At 39.0% G+C, this 18,564-nt stretch overlaps 1 protein-coding gene across 1 annotated transcript; it reads right to left on the reverse strand.

Moving 5' to 3' along the window:
• Nucleotides 1-668: 668 nt before the first annotated feature.
• Nucleotides 669-15,282, reverse strand: LOC135074846 (craniofacial development protein 2-like). Its single transcript, XM_063969228.1, has 2 exons — nt 15,016-15,282; nt 669-827 (listed from the first exon to the last, which is right to left on the reverse strand). The coding sequence occupies exons 1-2, from the start codon at nt 15,280-15,282 to the stop codon at nt 669-671; spliced, it is 426 nt and encodes a 141-aa protein (XP_063825298.1).
• Between the last annotated feature and the right edge of the window lie 3,282 nt (nt 15,283-18,564).

Genomic DNA, 18,564 nt, shown 5'->3' on the forward strand with positions numbered 1-18,564 from the left:
TAGGACAAAAGTCTTTCTTGTGACCGACACCATCGCAGTAAAAACATTTAAGATCGGATTTATTAGTCCCGCGTCTCGAGCTAAAACGGTTATCGTTATTTGACGAACGGGTAGGATTGTGGGTATTTCGAAAATCTGTTTTAGGTTTAGTGTACGCGGATAAAAACTCGACCAATTGATTGGGTTGTAATTTAGCGTTTGTAGCAGCAGCTTTCACTTGAGGATCACTTATGCCTCTTATGACGATAGCAGATTTTAAATCGTCCGACAACCCAGTAACAACATTTAATCGCAACAATGATTTACGGGCATACTCAGCATAAGTGGAAAAGCCTTTTGAATTTGTACACATTGTCTCAAATAAAATGTTAGCGACATCGATACTTCGTGGACAGAGTGACCGAAATTCCAATTTGAAATTAGTCCAGGTTCGATCGGACGTGACCCAGTCATTTAACCATGCGCGTGCATCGCCTTTAAGGCAACCACCTATGCGCGATAGGCACTCCCGATCGTCCCAACGATTTGCCTCGCGGCCACGATCCACCTCTGCACACCAAGCATCGAAATCGTTGATATTAGGATCAAAACTTGAAATGTAATAATGGTTCGATCTTACTTGTAACAAGGATGATAGCGCGCCAACAATCCTATCCGTTGCGTCCCCTTCATTTCTCGACTCGCGACCGCTGGCCCGCGTTGGCTCCGCCGTGACCTCGACTGCAGTGGAGTTCGTCGCCTGGCTTGACGAAATGGGCTGCAGCGGTGGCGTCTGGCACTCGCGTGGTGGACATGTCGTTGCCGTAATTGTCGATGGAACGGATAGCCTATTCTCAATAGCATTTAGTCTTCCGAGAATAACATCTAACGATTGGTTACGAGGGCTATCACGACGTCCGTATGAACTATCGCGACGCCGTTTACTAGATCTATGACGACGGTTATAAGAACTACTTTCACGACTGGAACTACGATCTCTTTTCTTGGATATATGTTTAGGCATTATGAACGCGTTCTAAATTATTAACACTTACGCAAATAACAAATTCCAAGATTTCACACAATCCACCCACCACCACAATTTAAAAATTTTAGCGTTTAAAATGATTCAGCGGCACACACAAAAGTTAAATTTTACACCGTTAGCGGAAGGCTACGTGGCCTATCCCACTTCTGATCTTATAAATCAGATGGGAAACTATTTTTTTAAAAAAAGAAAAGAAAACAAGAAATCTAACAAAAACTTATATTCCAAACGTTATTTTAAAATTACAAAATTACGATCTCCTAACAACCTAAGACACGTCCACCACTCTCGAGCGCCGAAGGAAAAGTGAGCTCCGTCCGTAGCAACAGGCAGCAACCTGCTCCGGCGCGCCACGATCACGCCACCGCTGACGTCACCAGTACGGGCTGCTAGGCCCCGCCTCTTCTTCAGTTATTTGTAATACTATAATAACCAGATTAAAAGCAATAATATTTAACAAAGAAAAGTTTCGCAAATATCCTTCGAGTCTGTGCAATTTATTTCAGTACTTCAGTAGAAAAAGGTTGTAATAATGGAACTTTTTGTTACAGGTCAGTATCGCAATATACCTACTTGGTGACGGCAACCAGTCTAGAACTTCTGAATGGTAAGATTATTTCTAGGCACTTGTTTACTGGAGCGTGTAGACGCTTTTTTCGGATATCAAGATATTTTATAAAGACTTTAGGGTTCCTTGAATAAATGATATTGAAATATCCAACACAAAGACATTGTTAATGCAGAAATATTTCCTATGTTTTACATAGGTACAAAATATTTAGTGTCAAAATATGTAGCTGTTAGGATTCGTAGCATTAGAAAAATGTACCATTTTTCAGTACCATTAAACCGTTTTTAAGATGTAAATAAAAATAATAAAAGAAGGAAAAACTACAAATGGGTTGGTTTTTTTTTATGCTACTCAAGGTAGGTATTTGACCGCAATCGCACCTGGTGTTAAGTGAGATGCAGTCTAGGATGGTACATATCTGCCTGGTCAAGGTCAAGGTACTTTATTTAAAGAAATTAAATAAAGTAAAATACGGGACCCTCACATAGCGGGTTTCGGAACTTGACAAATTTTTTCTTTGTCCTTTTGATCGCCAGACAGTTTTTGTGTCGTCGGTACAAAACTTCTCGAAACTAATAGGTCACTTTATACGATTAGAAAAAAAAGTCAGTCATTTGTCCGTCCCAGTTATCTAGATTTCTCTGTATAAGCACTTTAATTTATCTTGCCCGTTTTGTAGAAAGGTTCGATGCTGCTTTGTGTTGGAGGAGAATAGGTCCTCTCTTTTATAGCTATTCTTTCGTATTCGATCCTCAAGTATTTTTAAAGAAGTAGGTAAGGTTATTTCGTGACTATGTTGTACTCGTAGGTAGAGTTATTAACTGTTCTGTATCTGTTTTGTCTCTAAATGCTCTAATTCATGTAATTGAATAGATTCCAATGTATGGGAGATGGAATGAGTTACCTACTTGGTTTTAATGTGAGAAAAGGAAAAGTCCCCCTTTTCTGTTTGAATTTCTCTTCAGGATTTGTTATAACAAGTTTTCTGATGGGTTTAACAACAATTCAGGAACTCTTGGACGAAAAGATCAAATTAAAATAGCGATCTTAAGGTAGAAAGAGTTCAACACTAACGCGTAGACCATGAAGGAAAACCCCAAGGGGTATGCTACAAGAGCATAATACTCGTAAGCACATTTTGATTTAAGTCGTATTCAAATCGTCCATATTTTTTCATTAATAAATAACCTAGAAAGTTCTGAGCCAAGAAATTATCTTACAAGTGCCACTGTACTTGTAAATTAATTTCGTTCTGTAAGACGTAATTGAATTTGGCAATTAATTAAAATGTAAAGGTTGAAGGGCTTCGCTCTTGGATAATTCGATGAGTATTTTGTGAAATTGTTCTGTATTCGTGGATGTATAAATTGAGATGAAAATTTTGGAGAAACCTTGACTTTTCTGTATCTCCGGGGGTATATTCCGAGAAACGATTAAACATAATATCGGCTCTACCTCGTTCATTTAAGTATGTATCAACTTAGTATATCTAGTGATAAACATGTAATCATGCATCGTTATTAGCATGGTTTCATGGTGAAAGATAGATAGTCTGACACCTTGTAAGACAAATTTTAAAACAATCACTTCACCTCTATCGGTTTCTTCTAGTCTTAAAATGTCATGGAATTATCTAGAGGTAATTAAATAAAACGAACTGCATTGCTGTGATGATTATTGTCTACATAATGAATTACTTTTGTTTCATTAATCAAAATTGCCTCAGCAATCGCAGATTCTGAAAGGCACTAGCAATCGAAGAGTCGATTTTCTGTTGTTTCTTCTGGATTTAAGGACCAAGTCGATTTTCTGCTCTTTCTTCTGAATTTATGGCACAAATAAAACATGACAATCTTGTATACCCAGCTTGATTGAGTAAATACATCAAACTCGCTTCCATCCACGGGTTAACGCCTCCGTTAGAAGGGACCTTACACTTGTCCCTCGAATGATGTCTGACAAATGCGTCAATTGCCGCCACCGGACGTCGGGCGGTCGTCGGACAAATCGCGGGTGTCAACCCTGACAGCGCTCGTTTGGGCCGTGACCGACTGGATTGGGTAGGGCTGTGAAAAATTAAGTTTTAAGAAAGTATTTTAAAGTTCTTTTCTAAGTAGGTAAGTAAGGTATACCTTACTTAGAAAAGAACTTTAAAATACTATACAAGAAATAATCAGACATTAGTCAACCTATCTAAGGTAGAGGTTGAATATCGTAGGTCATTGTAGACGTTCGTATCTTAATGAGAAATAAATATAGCTTTTCTGGAAAGCTTATAAAAATAGCCAAAGTCACCTTGTGTACCTACCTTTTCCTCTTAACGTGAAACAAAAATATGTTTAGTAAAAAAATAACTTTTTTGATTACGCATGTGTTTTGCACAAAATTATTTATCTTAAGTGTTATCTCATAATATGAATTTAAGTTTGCACAATTTATTTTGCGGATTGCGTAATAAATTAAAAACTCTCCCATCTCGGGTCTTGAACCCGAGTCTTCTGCTATCAAATCGAGAACTATCAGCTGCCAGCATCTCACAGTCATTGACCTATATCGCGGGTGGTCTATTTGCCTTGAAGTGCGTTTGCGCCATTTCTAGATTGCCTGGAGCTAGCACTAATTTGTTTTATTATTATTTATGCTTTATTTATAGACATTCTAATGTATTACAGTTTACATTATGTGGAATATGTGTAGCACTAAGTTTACAGGAAAGATGATGCATGAAATGCGGTGAATTTGCTGTTCAAGCTATGTAGTTTTGGCGGAGCAGAATAGGAATAATTATCCCATTCATCCCATGGATGTCGTAAGAGTTGATATCAGGCCTGGGTGCGTGACAGTTTATATAAGTTTATATGATATAAATTCATTTCAATAACGTTCATATTGTATAATAAACGTATGTTATAATAACACTTGATATAATTTTTTAACATATAATGTTTACTTCATATAATAAATCATTTCTAATAATGTCATTTCAGATACCAATCAAAACGCATAAAGACATTTGATATAAACCTTACTTAATCTAAGACTCATTTGATGTAATTTTGTTTAATATAAATAATATTTCATATAACCATTACATAAAATAAATGTTATTTGTTATAACGACTATTTGGTATACTCTTTAATTGACATAATTTCTGATAGATATAACTTTTAGTATGTTCTTCTTTAGCTTGACTTATAAATGACTTTAGTGACAAAAACGAATCGCCGTAAAACCGACTCCACGTAGTCTTGTCTGCCCTACCCCTAGAGTGTAATTTAGAAGCGCGTAGGCACGGAGGGGCGAGGCGGCCCGCGGGCTGAGGAGCAGGTGGCTGGAAGCGAGGCGCCGCGTCGAGCGAAAGCCATCTGCGACGATTAGCACGCGAGGGACCGCCAGAGCCCCGCAGTGCCGGAGCCGTGACAGAAGTCTCAAGTTTTTAGTCAAATTTGCATGCTGCATGCCTGCTTGCTTGCTTGCCTGCTTGCTTGCTTGCTTGCCTGCTTGCTTGCTTGCTTGCCTGCTTGCTAGCTTGCTTGCTTGCTTGCCTGCTTGCTTGCCTGCATGCTAGCTTGCTTGCTCGCTTGCTTGCTTGCTCTTTTGCTAGCTTGCTTGTTTGCTTGCTTGCTGCATGCAATGCTTATTATAACAATTGAACTTTATATAAAATTATTATTGTTATATGATTTAAGTTTTATAGGAAAAGAATTTTATCTCATTTGATTATTCGACACTTTATTTTTATATGATTTGAATGTTATTTGTTTTAAATTTTATACATTGTAAGTTTTATAGAAAATATTCATTATATCAAACCATTTTATGGGTGAATTTCAACAAGTGCATATTTTTGCCTAATTTTGGTGGAAATTGTTATTTGTGTATTTTTATTCTTTAATTATAGATCAAATTTATTGGAAACTTATACTGTTTCTAAAATGATTAAGACATTAAATTTTGTCCAGTAGTTTTTTAGATTTTCCTTACACCAAAATTAAGAGAACACCAAAATTTATATTAAAGCACCAAAATTAGAAAATATGCTGTCAGTCGGTCATATCTTAGTGCCAAGCTCAAGAAATGGTTTTAAATTTACCAGCACCGACTCCAAAAATATTAATCATGGTATATTGTCCTAATAAATAAATAACGACGTACTTATTTTCTACTTTTAAGTGATTGTTGGCGTCGGTTTTAATTTTTTTGTTAAAATTATTTTTTTTTCATGCTTTTTAGTTGATTAGTCCTTGTTATTGTCACTGAAGAGGGACAGTACCAATGTTTAATGTGATTAAGACTATAATTTTCCATTTTGTAATGGAAAATTATAGTCTTAATCACAATCCAAGTGTAAATAATCTTCCTAGCAAAATACAGGCTCCCTACTTTAAATATCGGCAACTAAAAAGTATCAATGTATCATATGTCAATGTATGTATCAACAAATGAGTATTGAGTATCATCTAACTCCTAACTTATGTTGTTTGACCTTTCATCATCAGCTCATCTTAAATACCTGAAATAATACAACTGTATGTATACATACCTACCTAAAATATTTAAAGAATTATCCTCCAACTCCTAAGCGTTAAGGAGTTTTACCTTCCATCATCACCTCATCAACATTAGATGATGACTACTTGAATAACTTTAGAAAACGTATTGCATTCCTACAAAATTTGAGGTTTACTCTCGATTTCCCTAAGATCCCATCATCAGATCCTGACTTGGTGACAATGGGACCACCACATAAGTGTACCCTATAGAACAAAAAAAGAATTTTGAAAATCGGTTCACAATTGACGGAGTTAAGTCGGTTAAAAATGCTTTGGTGCACCACCAAAAACACCAAAATTGACTCACCAAAATTAGATTCTCGTTGAAAAAGCTAAATTATATGAAATCTGTTTTAAATATAACAATAACATTTTAACACATGGTATGAAAACAGTTCCTTTACATTATACGAGGAATTCAACTAAAAAGAATAGCTTAGAAATCTTATACAAAAAGACACCAAAATTGCAGAATTGTTGTCCGTTTAAAAAAAAACAACACATTTACGTTTTTGGCGGGAAGAAGCAGAGGTCTTGCACCCGTCTGCCGTCACTGCTCGCGGGGGCGGTACTAAACCTAACGAATGATGGGAGTGTTTAAATCCTGTTTGATCTTTAAAGAAACTGACGAGCTATTTCATTATTGACACCAAAATCATAAATTTTTCGCGGACAAAACTTAAGGACGTGACTTAATCACAGTTATTTGGGAAACTTGCTTAATTTGGTAATCTTAGATAATAGATAGATTGTATAATCCAAAAATATACTTTTTCCCTAAGTTCTGTTTTGATCTTCAGCTAAAAAAATACATATTGTAAGAAATTAAGGATGTGGACACTGCACCAAAATTAGAAACGCTTAGTTCAATTATTTTTTGTCGAATTTGTAAAAGAAATACTCATTAATAATGTTGTCCTCAAAATGGAACCTCTGTATATTTTCGTGTAAAAAAAAATCAAAGTTCTATGTCATAAAAAACATATGATTTTCAGCTACGCCGCTCAAAAAATGTGTTTGGGAAATTGACCCTTATATCAGTTAATAGTTATTTGTCTTAAAATTATTCGTTTTAAAATTATATTATTCGTTTATTATAGTAAATAATTATTATATTAAATGATTTTATATAATTTGATGTTATATCCTCTAAGTATTATATGATATGTAGTTATATCATACATTACACACCCATCAGGCCTCCAGTCTCCACAATTGGTTAGCTGCTGCGTAGGAAGTGTAGGCGAAATCCTTCATTTTTTGCCACCGATAAATTAGAGAGAGCAGTATCCCATAGTAGAGACTGAACGACGAAATGACCTGATGATGATAATGACACTTTTGTGTAAAATACTTTACTCACTTAATTACTTATATGCGACAACCCTAAGTCCTCGAATATCCATTGCCCGCTAGATCAAACACGCAATCGTTCGATGTTATAGGGTTAACAGCGTTACTATTTCTAATCAAAAGTTATTTGACATGCCTTATCAGGATACAGCAAAACAAGCCCTTAACATATTATCAGCCTGGTTTAAACATAGACCAGTGGTTCAGTAGATGCCTTACTAGAGAAATGAAAATAAAAACACCGTGGTATCTTTGGGTGTATTATAGAGTGCTGAAAATTTTATATTACACAACATTTACAAATTACAACGGTATTCGCTGGAATTTTTGTTTTAATTTAGGTACGCCACCACACCACTCGTTCTACACACCGCCACAATTTCTGGGCAGCCAGGATCTATAAAACCCAACCATGTTCATATCGTCAATAGTATGTCGTTAGTCGTGTGTAATTAATAAAATAATGCTTATCTTCAGACTCACGATTATTTGCGGGTGACACTGACACATTTCGTTTCAACAAGGCAGGAGTATAATGCAATCAAATCAAATACATACTTTATTCGGTCCTTTCCAGGGCCCTTATACTCGTACCAAATATAGCTTGCCCTGCCACCCTTCGGAACAACATATGGGCTGGTGCCAGCGTTGCCAGTTTTTTTTTTCGCCAAGTCGGGACTTTGGTACTTTTTGAGTGAAAATAGCGGGATTCTTCCGTCAGAAGCGGGACATAGTAAAAAAACGTATATAATCAAAGGTTTTCAAATATTTATCTTTTTATTTGACTTAAAATTACGTTTACGTGACAATAGATAGCAAAAGTAGCCATAAAAAATGTATTTTAACAAAAAAATAATGTTTTAAATCAGATTTACTCTATCGTTAAATTCGTCTTTAGAATAAAAAAAAGAAAAAAAAATTAAAAAGTTTTATTCTTTAGAATAATATGGCGTTTCAAACAATAGTCTGGTGAAGTGAGTGTCTCTCTCCGAAAAGCGGGATCGAGCCTGTCCCGCGCGGGACATTTAAATTTGATTAAAAAATCGGGACGTCTCGCCAAAATCGGGACGTCTGGCAACGCTGGTTGGTCCTGAGAAGAAGTGGCGGAAGAAACTCAGTCACCGATGGTGACTCAGTCTCTTTTTCAATCAAATACAGCAATTTATAACTCACATGACGCATACAGTGGTCTATGCCTTCAACAAAGTCGCATAAACTGAGGTGGTTTCTAGTCTACGAGATCATTTAAAAGTCTCGTTTGATTAAAATCTATGATGTAGTTGCTTGCACAGATTGTTATTTACTGGCCGTTGATTTCTTGAAAGTCATCAGGGTAATTGTAACGTCTTACGACCGCTGTACAGCATGTTGCAATTAGAAAAGGACATAAAAGTGTAAAATAGTGTGGTGTAAATTATTTTTATGGAGTAGGCTGGTCATAATTCTGAATTTGCTGATTTTGTGCTCCGTTTGGAAGCTGATTTAATTTTATTGATACTACTAGCTGTGCCCGCGAGTTTTTTCAACATTTTTCAGTATTGTTTCGCCCCATATTGGCTATAGGGTGATGTTATATGTATAGCCTAAAGCCTTGCACGATAAATGGGCTATCCAGCTAGAAGTCACATAATTTAACTCTTATTTAATCTAAACTCAGAAACTACTGTTTCAAAATATAAATGTTATAGAAGTGGCAGCCCTATCGTCCTTAGATCGTAGGGCTGTCATTATGTGACGGATGCACCGAATGGAGGGCGCGAATATGTTCGCACGATTATGAAGGTCCGGTCCGGAGATAGAACATCTACTTTGGAGCCCAGTGTGATAGAATATCAGACAAGGCCCGATGTTTGAAGCGTTCAAGGATATTGGTTTGTTTGCTCTATGTCATAGAGTTTCGTAGTCATTTGTTTTTGTAGTTAGCGTCACCCATAATAACATTCAAATTCGATAAATTAATTTTAGGAGAGATTTTAGAAAAATATTTCGATACTCAAAAGATTGTAAGCGCTAGAATCGGATTAGTGCCAGTTTTCACACCTATCTACTTACAAACTTATTACAAACTTTATTGTAGCTAAAATCCGTTAATTTAACATCAACTGTATGACATCGAATCGATGAGTCTCGTACTTCACATGTCCCTCTGTTCTGTCAAAACGAAACTGAAAACCACACTCCACTCGATTGGCACTAACAAAGCGTTATTAACTGCTCTAAGTCAAATCGATTCCGTATCGAGTACTCGTATCTCGATGTAATGCATTTCACTATCGAGTTGACATAAATACACCCCATCGCTCAACGGGCGAGTAGTGTGTAATTGATCCTTTTATTATGCTAGAATCGCGTAACTATTATGAACTTTGTCTGTGAAGATTTAAAGTTGGAGATTGAGTGATGGTACGTTACAAAGTTTAACTCTAATGTTGTTATCGAATTACTGGATAAGGAGGGAGTTGTGAGTGTGAATTGTGATGCCTATTGAACGCTTTTTACGTAACATGAACTTTATTCCAATTATATTTCCTCTTTTATAAATATGGTCACAATGACAAATTAACTAATGGAGATCACTAAATAGCTAGTAATTGATTCGCGCTCTATGATATACTAGCAAGCAATATGGCGGCGACTTACAACAAAAATCGTTCAAGCGAAGTTAGTACAAAAACTTGTTGTTCTCGGTTGGAGATCCTCCTTGGAGATGTAGTATAGCTGATTTACCTATTAATTATTTATTTTACGAAGTGAGCTAGTGAAATAGACAGTAATAAAACCTTTCATTAAACACTATGCCTTAATTTATCATATCTCTTCCATAAACCATAACTCTTTCTCCATAACTGGCAAAGAGAGGCCGCCAACCAATATGGCGGACATCGTAACGATTCTAGACTAGCCTCGCCCGCAGGACGTGCCCGCCATAGCCCAGGCACATCCGCAAATGAAACTAGACAGGACTTCCTACTATGTAATAAATTCTTATACCACTATCCCTCTCGCTCCAACTCGAAGTAAAGTAACTAGTGGGACAGAGACAGCGAATCCGTATTTTCGCATTGTACAGTTAAGAGCTAGTGTTTAAAGCTGTCGTTAGGCTTAACTATCTTGTCTTTCTTTGTTAGAACCGATTATGTTACTTGGGTTATTGCAGTTTTGTTCATTCCAACTGCATTAAACGGCGAACGTCTACAATGCGCTCGTTTGATATTTAACAATGTACCTAATGACTGTTGTAAATTTGTAAAATAGCCGTGGGATTGTGTTGTGACCATAAATTGATTGTAATGTTGGGATCCCATGGACTAGGCTGTCTTGTTTCATCGGAGAAATCTGCGTAAACTCTATGTAGGTTACCGCGAGTTACATTCACAACTGGCGTTTGATATCAAATAATAATGAGGTAGCCCTTTGTGTTTTCAATTTTCATGTAAATGGGAGAGGAATTTCCTCTGTCTCTTTGTTTGTTTTGCCATGCTCTAACAGCTGGACCAATTTTGACGAATTTTAGTGAAAATATTTATTGGATTTGAGAGAAGTGCAATGGCTTCATTTAGGAACAAAAAATATAAGAGGACGTGAAATTAGAAACACCCCCAAATTAACGATAGTTTTGATTTTTTGTTTTGTTACAGTGTTGTTTTTGCTTTCTTTCAAATACCTAAACTTTATGGAAATCCTTGGGGGAGGTCTTTATCCAGCAGTGGACGTCATTTGGCTGAAACGTATGAACGAAACGCCAACAATGGAACTTTGTATGGATCTATCTATTACATTATCATGCTTTTGGTGTCAGACAAACGAGACGAAGTAGCGCGGAGATACCTACTGTTTGTCATTGTCAATCAATAAGCACAATTGATTTCTGCTCAAACGAAACATGCTATTACCACTTTAAGCGCTAACCGAGCTGCAAACACTTTGTTTCCATTTTTTACAGCACAGCAATTGTGTTGTCGCTTTTTTATGGATTCGTCCTGAGTACTCCAGACAATGTCAAGTATTGTCAAGTACTTGGAGGGACGTGAATGAGGTCGTAATTCGTCGTATGTGGCTTGGAGCTTCTGTAATACAAGACCTAACATTAAATTATGTGTGTTAGCAAACTTACAGCAGTTAGCGGCAGTGAATTAGATACTAATTGGGTTATCTATGCTTTAGTGAGACTTTGAATAGGTGTTACCAATACAACTTCACAGCACATGAATAATGACTATTGGAGATAGTCTTCCAGATAATTATTTGCACGTGCCTGTTCCAAAAATGTACACTATATCAGTTAATATGTCCGTACTTGCTGACTTGCATTTCAAAAGAAAATGTACCTACATACGAGTAGTTGGTAAGATAAAAATTTACACAAACAGAAATTGAACTAATCTCAGTATTTATTGTAATCACAATAGGTTTACTCAAGCTACTAGCCACTAGCTAATTAAGTATCAATGTCAACTGTTTTAGTTTAAAAATACTAGTTTCTATTTGCATTATACCCTTCAGTTCCCAACCATCGTATCTAACAGCTTCATGTCAACATCTGATTCGAATCCCGTGAATCCCGTGGCACGCCGGCCGAGTTTGACCGCACGCCATGATGCGCAGCAACCTCACGATCCGTCTTCACACTGTCCCAGTCTTCACGATGTAACTATATGTTTTTTACTCTATATCCATGTGCCAAGATGGAACTGGCAGCGGATTTTAGGGATATTAGCTGTTTTAACTTTGTTAACTGGGTTCACTTAACCAAATCCTGTTTTTTTTCTCTACTATCTGCCTAAAATTCTCTTAACTTTTTCGGATTTTCATCCTTCTTTTGGTGAACAGTTTAGCAATTTAAGAGTCCACGTTGAGTATCTCGATTTCTTTTAATTTTGGCCATAATCGGACCCCTCTATGATATAAGAATCTCAAAAAATATTGTTCTTTGTTAACATACATTGAAACTGTCAACTCTTAACAGCAGTAAAACGTGGTGTAAGAATAAAACCGATGTACGTTTTCCATTAAAACGCTTTGATCCCCACACTTGCGTCTGCAAAGTCAGGAGAGAAGCAAGGATAATTTGCGATTTGCATCGGCCACGCCACCACTTTCACCGGGAAGCTTCGTCTTTGTCACGTCAGTGCGCGTGCGCAGCTCTACCGCTCCTGTCTGCTGTCTGGTTTAGGTTAGAGTTCCCCAAAGTTTTTGATAATAGCCATAAAAGTAATTTATTTTCTGCAAATAGGGTTTTAATAATTATACCAAATTTCAGCTCAATTTGTTGAGGAGAACTGGTCTTAAATTCATCATCATCATCATCATCATTTCAGCCACAGGACGTCCACTGCTGAACATAGGCCTCCCCCAATGCTTTCCATGTTGATCGATTGGTAGCGGCCTGCGTCCAGCGCTTCCCTGCTACCTTTACGATGTCGTCGGTCCACCTTGTAGGTGGACGTCCCACGCTGCGTTTTCCGGTACGCGGCCTCCATTCCAGAACCTTTCTGCCCCATCGGCCGTCAGTTCTGCGTACTATGTGCCCTGCCCATTGCCACTTCAGCTTGCTAATACGTCGGGCTATGTCAGCGACTTTGGTTCGTTTACGGATCTCCTCATTTCTGATTCGATCTCGCAAAGAAACACCAAGCATAGCCCTCTCCATAGCACGCTGTGCAACTTTGAGCTTCTGTATAAGGCCTATAGTGAGAGGCCACGTTTCCGAGCCATAAGTTATCACTGGTAACACACATTGGTTATACACTCTAGTCTTCAGGCATTGAGGTAATTTGGACGAAAAGATGTTGCGTAGTTTCCCGAACGCTGCCCAGCCGAGTTGGATTCGACGATTGACCTCCTTCTCGAAATTGGACCTACCTAGCTGAATCGTTTGTCCGAGGTAGACATACTTGTCGACAATCTCGAGAATTGAGCTCCCAACTGAAACTGGGTAGGGCGTAACATGGACATTCGACATAAGCTTCGTTTTGTCCATGTTCATCCTCAGGCCTACCTGTTGGGAAACTCGATTAAGGTCTTTGAGCATTGTGCCAAGATCTTCCAACGATTCTGCCATGACCACAATATCGTCGGCAAACCGAAGGTGAGTGATGTACTCGCCATTAATGTTTATGCCGAATCCTTTCCATTCCAGGAGTTTGAAAGCGTCTTCCAATGCAGCGGTGAACAGTTTCGGAGATATAACATCTCCCTGCCTAACGCCTCGCTGCAGTGGAATCGCCCTCGTGCTCCGCTCCTGTACTCGGACCGACATGGTGGCGTTTTTGTACAAGCACTTCAGCACCTCGATATACCGATAGTCAATACGGCACCGCTGGAGAGATTGTAACACTGCCCAAGTCTCAATCGAATCGAAGGCCTTCTCATAGTCCACGAACGCCAAGCATAGTGGCAAGTTATACTCCTCAGTCTTCTGTATAACCTGCCGCAGCGTATGGATGTGGTCTATGGTACTATAACCTTTTCGGAATCCGGCTTGTTCGGGAGGCTGGAAGTCATCGAACCTACGCGCGAGACGGTTCCTGATGACTCTCGAAAACAGTTTGTAGACATGACTCAGAAGCGAGATGGGTCTGTAATTCTTCAGCAAGGTCTTATCACCTTTCTTGAAGAAGAGCACCACCACGCTTCTGTTCCATGCCTCTGGCGTAGTTCCCTGGAGTAGGACGGAGTTAAAGAGTCTCTGAAGGACTTTCAGTATCGGTGTTCCACCCGCATTCAGAAGCTCCGATGTTATTCCGTCATCACCCGGTGCCTTGTTGTTCTTTAGCTGTTTGAGAGCCATCCTAATCTCGTATAGGCTGATGTCCGGGATATCTTCGGTATAGTGTCGAGTTAGCTTAGCTCTTGGATCTGAAGTTGAGCTATCAACGGGTTTGGTGACCGAGGTATATAGCTGTCAGAACAGCCGAGGTTCTGGGTGAGATCGAGAGGTTTTATGGACATAAAACCTCTCGATCTCACCCAGAACCTCGGCTGTTGTTGACGTTACACTACCGTCCGCCGTCGTTAGCTTCGTCAGCTGGCTTTGCCCAATAGAGTTGTCTCTTGCGAACACTTTGGAGCCTTGGTTCCGCTCTATCGCCTCTTTAATACTGTTAGTATTAAAGTTGCGAATATCATGTCGCAAGGACTTCCTTATCTGTCTATTGAGCTGCCTATATGCCGTAGCGTCAACGGAGGACTGCAGCGTCATTGCACGTCGTTCTGCCATGAGGTTGAGGGTGTGGTCGGTGAGCTTTTGCGGCTTGTCTTTACGACGAGGTCTAAAGAATTTAAGCCCAGCCGCCTGGACAGTTTCTACGAACCCGTTATTGATCTCATCCACTGACTCGCAGTTTTCCAGGCATGCAAAGCGATTTGTCAACTCGAGCTGAAAGCTCTCGGGGCAGTGGATATGGGAATTGTAGGGTCGGAGCGTAGACTTCATCAGACGGGACCTTTCTAGCTTGACGTTAATATTTAGTATGCCTCTGACCATTCGGTGATCACTACCGGTTTTAACCCTGTTGATCACGGAGACATCACTAAATATTCGTCGCTTTGTGGTCATGATGAAGTCAATCTCATTTTTCGTAGAACCATCGGGACTCATCCATGTCCACTTCCTATGAGGCGGCTTCTGGAAGAAGGAGTTCATCGCAAAGAGGTCTTCCTTCTCCAGAAATTCGGCCAGCCTCTGCCCCCTGGGGTTCCGTTGCCCACATCCAAATTGCCCCACTCTCAGCTCATCATCACTTCGCATGCCCAGCTTCGCGTTGAAGTCCCCCATAACAACATTGAAGTAGGTTTTAGTAGTATGTATGGCCCTACTTATGTCCTCATACATAGCCTCTACTTCCTCATCTGGGTGTGTAGAGGTCGGTGCGTATACCTGAATTACCTTCAGCAAGTATCTTTTGGATACTCTGAGTATCAGGTAAGCAACCCTGCTCGACACACTTCCGATGGTGATGATGTTGTTAATGAGGGACTTGTGGACGAGAAACCCGACACCACCTTGGGACAGTTGTTCGCCCTCCCGGTAGTAGAGTAGGTTGCCGGATTTTAGGATGATCGTGTCCTCGCCCTCTCGTCGGACTTCGTCGGTTCGTCGGTCTTAAATTCAGTTGCAAGATTTGTCCCACACTAACTAAAAGAAGTCAAATAAAAACTCGTAAAAAGCGTTTTTACACGTCCCTGTAAAACTTTAGCCCTGGCACTGTTTCGAAGCAGTAAAGAGGCCAGTGCTGAGAAGAAGCAACGTAAGAAACGCAGTCACCTTTGGTCTCATGCACCACTGCTAAGTTTTTCGGTTTTGACTGGATCATTATTTGATTCCTGCGAGATAGGTATACCTAAGCTCTTTATGGTGTATCTTCATTTCAAGACCCCTAAAATTATTATTTACTTCGCATATACCCCTCAGAAATTGTACGATCTCTAGAGATCGATGTGGACTACTTTGGGTACCAATGGTTTAGTTATTTCCTAGTGATGTGAACTCTGCCACCGTTCTATTATACTGTCAATACGGACGCTTTATGTGTAACTTAAATGTGTGATTTATGTAACTTAAATTAATTCTTATGGTTACCAATAATTTTACTTGAAGTTTACAGCGTCGTAAAGGACAATGTTCGTTCTCCATACATTGTTCGCCTAAGAACCAACAATTTTGACATATTACTACCCGAAAGCGAAATAATACGATTCTGTGTGTAAGAACAATGATTCCTGATGGACACTTGCCATAAAATTAATGATTAAGAATATTAAATCACAGCGATTTTATAATATGTCGTTTATGACAACATGGCGTCTAATGTATTGTGTGAATGTATGAACACCGATTCGCGAAAAATGTTTTGTATTGTCGTCACGCCGAGTCGCAGCCAAATAGTATAAAATAATAGAACAAGTTTTAGAAATACAACTCGGCATTCCACTTTTATAATATGCCCACATATTGCACGTAAATAAACAACATGAATCGTAGGTTGTTTCCACCCTTGTCATCTGACACATGAAATAAACTCCTATTGTATTATAGATATCGAAGCCGAATCGTATATAATAATAGAATGGGTTTTGGAGATCACTCGGGGTTCCACTTTTATAAAATACCTAGGTACATATTGCATAAAAATAACACGAATCATGAGTTTTCTTTTCACCATTTACATCTGACACGAGATAACAAACTCCTATCTCCATGACTACCGTCGTAGTCTATGCCAAAGACTACAATATTTTATGCAAGAAGTTTCAAACCTTAGCGGCTACGGTAACCCCTGGGCCACATACATCATGATAACATTCGGTCGACACTGGAACGAAGTCTTGCGATTATGCAAAAAAGCATCGTATTCTAGTGCGGCTATATCACGTTCAACCGGGGTTTTAATTCGACTAAAGTCCTGACTAAAGACTGGAAGAAAATACGCCGCATTGTATGAGCACTTCGTGTTCGTTAAAGCGGCTTCAGATCTAGAGCCCACATAGTTTTCTTTCCAATAATATCCGCAAGTAGCGCTGCATGATCTTTACAACAAAAACGGCAATAGTTATTAAGGTGCCAAAATTATATGATTACTTTGGCACGGTATTATACACGTTCGAAGATTTGTCATTTTCATTCATTTCATCATCATCATCATCATTTCAGCCACAGGACGTCCACTACTGAACATAGGCCTCCCCCAATGACTTCCACATCGCACGGTTGGTAGCGGCCTGCATCCAGCGCCTTCCCGCTACCTTTATCAGGTCGTCGGTCCACCTTGTGGTGGGTTGACATTGCAGAATATGACTTTTGATAGGTTCATCATAGAATTCGGCGGGGATATCCTCACGGAGGAAGTTCGTAAAAGGGCGGAACAAGATCTTATAATAATGCAAGGCCGAAGCTGTAACGCGCGTGCTCCTACGTGTAATCCGGCGAGTATGCAATAAATAGTAATGTCTGGTAAATAGTGGTAATACGTATCGTTCGTTCGTTCGTTTCAGCCGAAAAGACGTCCACTGCTGGACAAAGGCCTCCCCCAAGGATTTCCACGAAGACCGATCCTGCACCGCTCGCATACAGGCACCTCCCGCGACCTTCACCAGATCGTCGGTCCACCTAGTGGGAGGCCTGCCCACGCTACGTCTTTCGGCTCGTGGTCGCCACTCAAGAACTTTCCTGCCCCAGCGGCCATCAGCTCTACGAGCTATGTGCCCCGCCCCGTCTATGTCTATATGCGCTACGATTACAGGGTATCATTTTGCATAGTCGCAAGACTTCACTCCGCTGCTGTCAAATCAATGTCGCATAATGTTATCGCAATGTGTGTGGCCCTTGGCCAAATCACAGAAGCCTATGCGAAGAAAGAGCACTTGAATGACAATGAAAATCAGGGTTACCATTTTATAAGATCTCCTCACTATTGAGGGTAACAAAGTAACATTAATAATCTAGCCATTAATTACATTTATTACCTATACGAGAAAGTAAAGCAACATGCGGTTTTATTTTAATTTGTAAAATATTTGTAACAGTTTGTTCCAAGTTTAGTTTTACAACAGTATTGCTGTTTCAGCTGTCACTGTGAAGCTTTGGGAAAATAAATAAATACAAAAAATATTAACATAAATATTTATTTAAGTTTTTATGTTCATTATCATAATATGCCAATTTAAGTTACACTGTGTGACAGTCTTTGACACTAAACAAACTCTTCAGCTTAATAATACCTACCTACAGGGCGTTTTTATAGTTACTCTTGCTGATGAAACAAGAAGGGTTGATTCTACTACTGAAATACAACTACTTTTCTTACAGGACCAATATCAAATTCTCAAAAAAATTCACATCCTCGTGATGGTGATAATTTCTATGGAGAGGTTTTTTTTTTATATTCGGTCTCTTGGGATAAGTTATTCCATTTGAGCAGTAGAATTAATCCTTTTTATTTGATCACATATAAAAATAACACAAGTGTGTGTGTTTAGGAAAACTTCTTCTTTGGTATGGTATCACTACGGAGTTATAATGTCGGCAACTCTGTATCACTGACTTGTAACTTTCAAACAG

This window comes from Ostrinia nubilalis, chromosome 9, assembly GCF_963855985.1.
Source record: "Ostrinia nubilalis chromosome 9, ilOstNubi1.1, whole genome shotgun sequence".
NCBI lineage: Eukaryota > Metazoa > Arthropoda > Insecta > Lepidoptera > Crambidae > Ostrinia > Ostrinia nubilalis.

What these genes read in the sequence shown, in the direction of transcription:
- LOC135074846 (XM_063969228.1), bottom strand. Translation starts at nt 15,282, where the DNA reads ATGGGGGACTTCAACGCGAAGCTGGGCATGCGAAGTGATGATGAGCTG. An exon ending in ATGTCTCCGTGATCAACAGG is followed by an intron (nt 828 to 15,015) that starts GTTAAAACCGGT and finishes TATTGAGAATAG; the next exon opens with GCTATCCGTTCCATCGACAA.